Source organism: Ascidiella aspersa, chromosome 5 (assembly GCF_963924565.1).
Source record: "Ascidiella aspersa chromosome 5, kaAscAspe10.2, whole genome shotgun sequence".
Classification (NCBI taxonomy): domain Eukaryota; kingdom Metazoa; phylum Chordata; class Ascidiacea; order Phlebobranchia; family Ascidiidae; genus Ascidiella; species Ascidiella aspersa.
In genome coordinates this window covers 19,085,649-19,096,677 of record NC_139451.1, presented here as the reverse complement: position 1 = coordinate 19,096,677, position 11,029 = coordinate 19,085,649, and the positions used below count along the sequence as shown (strand labels likewise).

The 11,029-nt window shown below is 35.2% G+C and overlaps 1 protein-coding gene across 1 annotated transcript; it reads right to left on the bottom strand.

Annotated features, from left to right (window-relative positions):
• Positions 1 to 7,320: 7,320 nt before the first annotated feature.
• Positions 7,321 to 9,644, bottom strand: LOC146145229 (uncharacterized). Its single transcript, XM_083389890.1, has one exon. It carries the CDS (start codon positions 9,465 to 9,467, stop codon positions 7,965 to 7,967), a length of 1,503 nt encoding a protein of 500 aa, XP_083246016.1. The 5' UTR covers positions 9,468 to 9,644; the 3' UTR covers positions 7,321 to 7,964.
• Positions 9,645 to 11,029: the final 1,385 nt, after the last annotated feature.

Genomic DNA, 11,029 nt, shown 5'->3' with positions numbered 1-11,029 from the left:
AACAAAACAATAGGTATATATGAACATTACAAGTAAACCATGGCATGTTAAACAAAAAACTTAACGGAAAACTGTGTTGGGTTAAGTACTGTTTCATTTACAGCAGTGTGGTCCACAACTGCAGGCCCACGGACCAAAGTGCTCCGCTTTTTTGGCCCGCGAACTGATAGTCAGCTTTGCTTCTATCTAGCAATATCACTTCAATTTTTGTTATTGTAATTAACAAAAAAAAACTTTGTAAATGACCCTTTGTGATTTCATAACTACCGTAGCTAAACAAAGGTGTACATTTCATAAAGTTAGTATGCATGCCATAGGCCAGTGGTTCGTAACCTGGTTATCTTTTGAAACAAGATAACGTACTGTTTAAATCACTGTGTCAAACACGAGCAATTTGTTGTGTGGCCAATGCGAAAAGCCTCCTAAATTTACAGTTTAGCGCCAATTCAACCAATTAAACTAAAAAAAAATTTCGCAGTTTGCGCGACCAACAACACAATTTACTATTTTCAAATTGTCTAAGTGATATTTAATTGAAAATTCCGAATTTCTTTTTGTAGGGGGGGCAAAAGGCATTGGAAAATTACCAAAGGAGGTGAGACTGAAAAAAGGTTAAAAACCACTGCCATAGGCTATGTACAATTTGCCAGCAATAAGCCTAAGAATCGCTATTTAAAAACATTGGCCCGCAAGATAAAAAAAAATTGTTTTTGGCCCGCGATGAAAAGAAGTTGGACCACGCTGATTTACAGAAAGTTAAAATATATCAACTTTGACGATTTCAGTTAGGAGCAAGGAAATTTGTTAAACGCAGTCAACACAATGTGTGTGGATTCAAGGTTGCTAGCGTTTTACGCCAAATGCTCACACTAAATTTAAAACGCATCTAGTGTGACTGTGAACCAACCTTTATATCCTTGCATTATCCACCATTCTGCATTAAAATCACTGAATTTCCATTTTGGTTTTCAAATAAGTTTATTAATTGCCTTCCAAGGTTTTTAGGCAGTCTTAAATTGGTTATGGAATCCACATTAGGCAGCAGTTTGTGCATTGTATGTAAACAACACATTGTTAGACTTTTCATTGGAGTAAAAACTTTAACAATAGTCTGTGTTGGCACTTCTCCACTTAGATCTGACGCTGTTGGGAAATAAACTTTATCTTTATTATCGCCAAAGCGAAGCGGGTGTTTAAACCTTGCCACACTGACAACCCAAGGATGGCCAACATACGTCAGGAGGGAAATATGGCTGGCTGGTTGGAGTCTTTCACAGTAACAGACACGTTTTCCTCTAAAATCAATCCACTCCAAGCAAATATCAGAGCTGGTGCAGTTCAACACTTTTATAAATGACTTTACATTTGAACGACAAGACCTCAGAGTGTTTTCATGTGTGACCTCCATGTTTCTTCATTGATGTGCTAACAATAAATAACATTTATGTCTTATTTCATCAGTTGTTTTTTCAGTTCTATTTATTTTTTGAGAAAAAAGCAAACATTAAGATTTCACCATTTAATCAAAAGTACCTTATATATTAACAAAACCTAATTAATTATTCAAAATACTATATGTTGCCTGGAACACGTTAAAAAAATAAGTAATTGGTTTTGCCTAGCTTGCCTAGGAAAAGAACTTAAATTCACATGACTGTCCACTAGTATTAAATAACACATATAATATTTTTTTAAATACAATATATGCATCTACAGTAAGTGTTTCTTAAACGCTTTAAACCAGGCCTCCAATACAATAATCTAAATTTAAAATTTTTTAACAAATCTATTGATACAGATTAAACATGTTAATTAAAACAATCATATGTACTTTAGGTATTTTTCGTTTTTGGTGTTTTATTTTTGTAATTACCTAAAAAGTAAGTTAATTCCGAGACTTGTACAGATTTTAAAACAGACAATGGTATTTGCCTGGCAGTCCGGTATCAAACTTCTGAATTTAGAATAAGGCACACTGACAATATGGAAGAATGAGCCCGGAACTAAAGCTTGGAAAGTTGGAGAAAATGGTTAGATACTTTGTTTGCAATTTAGCTCTACAATATTAAATTATGCTAGAGATCAAAACTGTAACATTCTAAAGGCAACGTTATTGAAAAACTGTTCACATTCAAAATTGTTGTCACAATTTTGTGGTGCTTGCGCTCTATTTTGGTAATGGTGTGGTATTCGGGTTGGGGTGGGTCATATTATGAAATTTAATCTTAAAGCTTTGCAGTTTTCTAACGATTAGTTGGAGAAATTACAAGAAAAAAAACAACTGCGCTGGTCTAGAATCCAACCACAATTATTAAATCAACGCACAATATTTGGGTTAGGGTACGGGTTAGCGTTTGTGTGAGGGTGGGTCAAGTAATATTATGTTTATTATTAATAATAACTTGACCCACCCTCAACCAAACGCTTTTTTATTACTTTTTACGTACAATAGTGAAAGAGCGCCCAATTTAGGATTAATAAAATCCCAAGCCGTGGACAGCACTTTGAATTCTGAAGTTCGGTACGCGGATATCCATGTTTAATGTACATAGTACGCAGGCGAGACGGGCAATAGCCTCTTTTATAAAAATATAATTAAAATATTTCAGATACTTCTAATACACGACTCAATTGCACATTATGAGGGCGTACCGTACTAACTAGTAGACATTTAAACAACACACTTGTTTTTAACGACTATTGTCCACGATACTACAACCGAAAAAAAAGATAATAAATCTGCAATTACATATCTATGAATGTTTGTTTATCTGTTTTAAAAGTCAATCAATTGTGAAACCTTTTAACCCTGCGAATGGTCAGGTAATGTTGTTCCTACTCATTCTTTTATGATTATGACGTCTGTGCGAACATCTTGCTTACATCTTACATCTCACAAACTTTCTCTTTTATTATGTAGATTTTAAGGAGCCGAACTGAACCGAAATTATTTGAAAGTACCTTAACCAAACCTGTCAAAAAAGTGGTTCACTCCAGCATGACGTCACAACTTGTATTCTACAGAGTCAAGTTACTTAGATTAAATGACTTACAACTTAAAGATTATTCTCTACATTTATTGACCAACATTTTTAGATTTAACGCAAGTTATATTGTACCTGAACCAAAACTTTATGAACCGGTTATAAAAATAACGCTGGTCGAAACAGAGCTGAACCGGATCTTTTAAATTGCTTATTTGGAAATTCTTGAGAAGAGCACAAAACAATCACTCTCGGTCCCATGAAAAGGTTTGGAACTCGTGTTAGAGACGTTAGCTATTGTACAATTGTAGGCTAGATGTTCTACGTTGTTTTTATGTATTAAATCTCTTGAAGTTTTACTCAAAATATACAATGAAAACTAAGAAGTACTTTCAACCTCTGAAGAACACTAGACGGCTTCTTTGCAAATATTGCCATGCTCAGTCTTACGCAACAGAATATAAATAACAAAATGGGTAATTAATAACCCTATTAAGGTCGGTTTATTTCAACCAACAAAAAGTTTCTATAAACATAGTTTCACATAAAAACATATATTGAAAAATGCACATCTTGAATTATACTGGCTAGTGATTCTGCAAAATTACTTTTTCGACCAACACCGATAACCGATACTTTTATGTTTTTGCCAACAGATACCAGAATTTTTATATACTTGAGATACAGTAATAACTTTAATTACTTAAACCTATAGTTAAATTATATTTAGTTTGTCTATCTATTAAATTATACAATTCTTATTTTGCTTATTACCTAGGTTGCATTATGTGAAACACAGTAGACCATACAATCAAACACTCAATAAAAATAAAATCAAAGAACATATTTGTAAGTTTTTTTTCTTTTAAAGCAGTGCTATAAAATAATTTTATATAAAAATTTCGGCAAAAATATCTGCCGATATACAGGCAGGAGTGGAAAATAAGCCAATATTATTAGTAAATCAATATATGTATATATATCAGTCTATCTCTAATAATGTCAATGCAAAACCTAAAAAAGTGCTGCCAGTTTAAATATAAAAAATGGAAAAAATATAACTAATATAAAACAATGATTATTAAAATCAGAAAAAACTGTCTGAAATATGTTCTTTAATAAGTGTACCAAACATAAAAATATAATTAGTAAAAGAAAAATTAGGTAAAAACAAGCTTAAATTCACTAAAATAGTTATTACGGTACTAAAGATATAGAAAGGGCGTATCTTTATGTAATCAAAACCATTGGCAGCAGGGTTTCTGTCCTCACCCACGATTTTTTTTAGGAAGAGGCTATTTACCCAGACACCTACTAGTTTAAATCGACATATAATAACTAACGGGTGCTAGCGTAAAAGAGTGATCCGGTAAAATAGCCTATAGGCACCTCCTGAGGCTATTTACCTAATGTAATTTAAATTTATTTTTGAAAAAAATCAATAAAATTATGCAAACCTTAAATATATATACGGCGATGCCCATCGCCCAACGCCAAATCTATAAATAATCACGTATTGGTGCCAGCGTAAAAGAGCGATCTGGTCAAATGGTTAATTTCGTTTTTTTTAACAGACTAAATCTGCAGTCACCAAAAAGGAATATGCACGGGATTTTTTTCAAATGTCACACTAGCGGGATCCTACTTTTAACCTTAGTTGAACTTGATCACCCCAATTTTTTTCGGCCGTGCAGCCGCGAGATCTGCCATATTTTCCAGACGGGCAATGGTTCAATGCTGGCTTGTTTACTATGCATTGTTTACCTTTTTAAAACCACGTGATGCAACAATGAAATACTGTTCATCGAAGGGTTCCTTCACGATGAGTAACACTGACACGATTTTTTTTGAAAATTACGAATTTTCAACTTCGGAAATTCCCCGTTTTTTCCGTCTGACCTAATACGTCTTAAAATGGTGAATGGTACGACGTCATAAAATAGTGATTATTATCACGTTATAAATAAATAAAAAAACTAATCAGAAACCGTCCATTAACTTTAGAAGCAAAGCGAACACGTGCGTCGTCAACAATACTGCCAAAACCGCTTCATATGCACTCGTTAACTCTAGGCGAGAAACTAAACCAAGACCGTATGTGTGATTGATGTTGGTAGATCCATGTACAGGAGTTCGCTTAATTGCAAGCACGTCTCTCGCCACCTGCAATACTAAACGAAGATCGTTTTTCCGGGTGGTATTCGATTGGCGCAACCTCTGCGCCGGGCTGTGTCCCAAGTCAGCTAAAATACAACCACGTCTTGCAGACATACACCAACAGTGGATATTAGCGCGGACAGCGAACAGAGAGGAATATCATCTGCGCTTAACTCAACGTTTTCAGCGAGAAAAAACGAAAACCGCTTGATTTATTATTTTTCACACATCACACTTGCTGATCAGCCAAACTGATCAAATAACGATAGAAAAAAAATCCTGCGTTTACGATCGCCTAGACCAGAAACGAAAAACGGCGTTTTGCCTTTGATTTTGGTTTCGCATTAGCTTAAGACGTGTGCCCTAATTACATTAAAAACGTAACCAAACCTAAACTGTTTTTGTAAAATTGTAAGTGTTCAATCGAAACTAAACGAAATATAAAGTAACCCAAACCTAAGTTCAGTGGTTCTTACCCAGGGTATTTGTTGTTGATGGAGAAATGTTAACGGGACTAAACAGGTTGGTGAGGATTTTTGACTACCGAAGACCCATTATGAAACCGAAGACCCCCAAATTATAAAGTATATTTGGCATTAACCTATCGGAGGACGACTTACAATTCATTAGTAATCGTTCTAACATTTAATGACCCACATTTTAGGCTTAACGCAACTCATATTGGATCCGAAACGGAACTTTATAAACCGGTTTCAATGAGTTATTTAGTTATTTTTTGCCATATCATATTTTAGAGTAGCTTTTGTAGGATTACTCTATATGGGTACGCTAACCGCCTCATAGGCTACTCTTCTTATATAATTAGCCTGCTAAAACAAGTTAACTAATGCAATTTACTCTGCAAAATACTTTGTAATTGAGAACGAAATGTGAATAATTTTTTCACAGACGTTTCACGAAATTAGAACAGTCGGCAACCTTTTTGTAGTCGCGGGCAAAACCAAACTCAGAAAGATCTCTGCGGGCCGTACAAAATGCTAACTAAGAATTGTGTTATTATCATATTAAAACAACTGTGAATCAGCCGGACTTCGGGTCATAATAACATTTAAGTAGGCTGTAAAGTGTTGGCGCAAAGAGCGAAAAAAAGCGTTAGTTTGGTTTAAAATTCGAGTTGACACGTCGTCATCCATACTACTAATGAAAAGTGTAATAAAACTACTTTGAGGGAACGTGCTAACATTTAAAGTTAATCTAGCTGAATGTTAGAACACCTGGCGAGCAAAGCAATCCCGATTTTTTGGTATACTGGCATTTCTTTTTAAATTTCTTGCAAGTTTTTATTACATTGCCAAAAATAAAAAAAATGTTAAAAAATATACGTCCAACATTTTGAATACGTTTTCCGTGACGCACTTGGCAGCCTTTCACGGCGCAACGGTAAAGAAACGCTGATCTAGGTTAAAAGGCAACATCAAAACGTAAACAAACCGAACGTAGAATGATGTCGTGCGGAGCGCGAAAAATTTTGGCACTTACGTAGTTAAAATAGTCAAAAAGTATGTGGAACGGACTCGTGTCTAAATTGTCAAGGAGGCGGCGGGCCGGATGAATTACATCGGCGGGCCGTAGGTTGCCGACCCCTTAATTAGAATATGGTAGGCCTATAACTTGAGAAATGGATAACTGCCTCGACATTTCAACCTGTATTGAGCAAACTTGCTCGTGAAATTACGTTTAATAGTTAGGCATAATTGTCCTTTTAACGAATGCAGTTTACAGCGCACCACATTTTCTCTCTTCAGTTTTAGGATCGAATATTTTCTTTTTCTACAGCAGTTGTGTCAAAAAAATTAAACAAAATCGTCTGCGTTAAGTATTATATTTTTCGCAATAAATTTATTAGGGCTTACTTTTCAAAGTTATATACCGGTGGCACTTTCCATACGCTTAAACCAATGTAATGACTAATGACATACTAAATATTACGCACTTTTTCCTCATTGTCATTAACTCGTTCAATGTCCGTTGATCGACAAATGTAATGGTCAACTAAATACAACAATTGTCATATTAAAATGTTCTTACTTGGATTTCGGGGAATCCATGCATTTAACATTTTTTCATTGCGTACATATTTTGTCCATCACTCTCACTCGGCCCATATTTCAAAAAGGTGTTTACGCAAAATAAGTCGCTGCTTTTCGTAGATTTTTTTTATTTAATGTACCGGTATTGTATTAATTGTAAGCAAGTTACAAACTACCAAGACAAAATAATAAGCTATAGTAAGCTCCTTTATGATGATCAGGGCGAATCCAGAGTTTTTGTTTGTGGCGGGCCATGCAGATATCGATAAATGACGTCACAAAATTCACCGTGACGTGAAATCAAACAATTTTAAAACACCGCTACCGTTGTGTCTGTTTAACACATAGACAAACCAACACACGGAGGTAATTTCAATTTATATGCGACCACAATAATCAAGTTAAGGTGAATTATTAAACAAACGAATAAACCTAAAATTATAAAACCTCATCCAAAATTGATTGAAACGTGTATTGCTTGAAACGTAGTTTGAAATATAATTAATATTCGAACAAACGTCTTGTTTTCCAAATCCTAATGAAAATAACAAAGCGAATAAAACGTTAATTAAATATTAACAGACACTAATGTCAGCCACCTAAAATATCAACAATTCAAAAAAAAGTAGCACAATAACCTCTGGTAAAATCATTTTGTATAAGGTTCAAAAATTTGTATAATTAGGTTTTAAATGATTTCATTTTATAGTCACCAGTTTACGATTAGGCAGACAGCAATAAGCAGTTGATAGATTACATTTTTTGTAACTTGTTACTTGATTAAAGCTCGTTTGAGGGGTTTGCCAATTCCGGTTTTAGGAATTTTCTCGATAAATTCCAATCCACCAATAAGCTGCTTAAACTCCGCAACGCGGCTGTTGTAGAAGGAAAGCAAGTCACTCTCGGACAATTTAGGGTCTGACCTTACAACAAATGCTCTCGGTGCTTCTATGGATGTTGGATGATCTACCTTTACAACAACAGCTTCGGCAACACCAGGGTGAGAAAGCAGGACTGCTTCTAGCTCAGTAGGAAATATTGTCACACTGCCCTTTGCTTTGATGATATTCTTGATTCTGTCAACGACATAGATAGTTCCTTTTTCGTCATAGTAACCCAAGTCTCCAGTGTGAAGCCAACCCTCAGAGTCTATCACTTTGCTGGTTTCCTGGGGTTGTTTGTAATATCCTTTCATCATATAAGGACTTTTGACGCACAATTCTCCATTTTGGTTTAATGGCAATTCTTTCCCGCTGATGATATCAATGACTTTCAACTCGACATTGGGTGCAAGATAACCGCAACTGTCGGCTGGAGTTTCAAAGTGGTGACCAACTGATACCCTACCTGCTTCCGTTGAACCGAAAGCACTACTTATGTGGACACCAAACTTTTTACGAGCCTCCTCAATTACATGAGCCGGAAACTTGACACCTCCAGTAACAATAGACTGCAAGGTTTCGCTGCATGGCGCTTTTGCGTGCTTAAATATTTTTATTAGACCACTGGCATTACTCATGGTTATTCTGTTCACAGCGTATTTGGAAACAAAGAGACTGAAATTTTGTGGCGAAAGGTCGTCGATTATCACATGCTGTGCACCACCAAGAATGTAAGCAAAAGTAGTAACCACCGAGAATATGTGCAATGGGCCACATACAGTCATACAAACCCGTCCTGGAAATTCCATTCTACCAACATTAGCTAGTATTCCGAAGTTAGTAAACTCAACTATCTTGGGAATTCCCGTCGACCCACTTGTTAAAAATAGAAACAGTGGATCTTTCATGACATTAACATCGCTGGTGCTAAATAGCTGGCTTGTATCCTCGTCCGAAACCTTGATGGCAGATATGTCCTCAACATTTAAAACCGATGTTATTTTTTTCAATACATCGCATGATTCGGATGTTTCCACAATGCAAACACTTGCTTCGATTTGTGACAGTTGCTTTGACAGTGTTGAGATTTCGTTGTGGGCATATAGAAATGCCACAGCCGCTTTACACAAGGTTATGCCAACAATTAAAGGAACGTACTTGCACTTGAAATCCAACGCAATTGCGACCACATCCCCATTTTGTATTCCCAATGAACGCAGCTTAAGTGCGACTTGAATTGATTCTCTTTTGATTTGTTGAAATGTAACCTTTTGATCTGTAAAAGGATTTACCAAAGCAACCAGCTTGTCAAATTTATCCAACTTGTCCATTGCCATTTTGGCCAATGTCTCGTGCGAAAATTCCTCATTGTGGGTAAAACTTTTAATTGGCATTTTTGTTTTAATGATGCTAATATTGAGTTCTAAAGAAAAAGATTTTTAAACTGTGAGTCATACAAAAATGAGATTATTTATTAAAATTTTGGAACTTGTTTGGTTTCCGCCGCCTTGTATTTTAGTCGTAATCTGATTCTGTCTTTTATATGATAATTTCATTTACGTCTTACGCGACCAACCAACTAATCTAATCACTACAAATTTTATTAACGCGCCATTGTCCTACATTTATTCCTATAGCCTACTTGGGTTCAGCGTTATATAGGCCTACACCGTCGCTTATTGGAAGACGTTTGTAAGAATTGACTTTTTTAAAAACAATTTGGTACCACAACGTTAAAAGGTCAACTAATATTCTAATTAATATAACATGGTTTAATTTTAGTGAGTTTTTAGTTGTCGCCTCTGCTAAACAGGCGTTGGCCTTTAATCGTTGGAGGTTTTTCCAAATTAAAAACTGGCAGTTCTCTATTAGATTCAATAAGTTATTTATTTCAAACGATTTTTATAATACAATGCTCCATCCCTTATCCAGCCAAAGTGAATTCGTACAAAGCGCAATAAAATGAATTCGGCTACGAACCTGGTTTAACCTTAAATGGTTAATAGTTCCAGGTTTTGTGTACCGGTACTGCGCCTTCAGACTAAAAATGTTCCGTTAAGTGAAAACTGACTAGAATGTATAAATTAATTCGCGCTAAAAAAATCGTCATTAATTTGGCGAACCGTATAACTTGCCGATTCGCGGTGTCGTCTATCTAACATAGCCTCGATGAAGTAGTACTGACTTAAAATTTATATTGATAGTATTAGTATTATACCAAACTAGATTTACTGAAATCAGTTGATCTAATTAGTGTATTAGTGTAAGCAAGTCATGGCTATGCCGGAATTCTTATTTATATATATCATGCAACTTCATGCCTATTTTACTGTCATTTAAACTGTCCTGGTAATAGATATATGTGTTGCGACCTTCTGCAGTGCCTTAAACTTAGCCTAACAAGCAAAAACATAAAGTAGCTACCAACCAATGTCGTACTTTCCTTACAACGATGTTTACCGAAGTTCATTGAATAATGATTGTGTTAAACATTACCTTTTTAGATTGGGTTACAACTATAAACCAACCCGTGTTTATGGCAGTAATAAAAGGCTGACAGTTACTGCACTGGTCCGCCGAAGGCCAACTTAAAATCATAACATTAAAATATCTTAAAGTTTAAAAACAGGCAAGTTCTAAACTCTGGATGAAACCTTATAAACTTGTCTGCATAAGAAATTTCGATGGGCGGCATTTTTCCAAGTTTTAATTGCCCTACTCAATCAACAAAATATAGTTTTTTAAATCATAAACGTGCACAAAATGATCGAAATTGTTTTTTTTAATATTGCGCGAATTGCTTTTAAACTTCGGGAGATCGACTTGCTTTTCTTCATCTCTGAGATTCTAACCACCATATCTTGAGTTCGTTCATGTTTCCGTTTTCCTTTCAACGTCCTCGTTTACAATTTACTCTTAATTTAAGTTTCCTTTTAAGTAACCAATTACTGCTCAA

Bases quoted from the DNA above. Each gene is read 5' to 3' on its own strand.
- LOC146145229 (XM_083389890.1), bottom strand. From the start codon at position 9,467: ATGCCAATTAAAAGTTTTACCCACAATGAGGAATTTTCGCACGAGACA.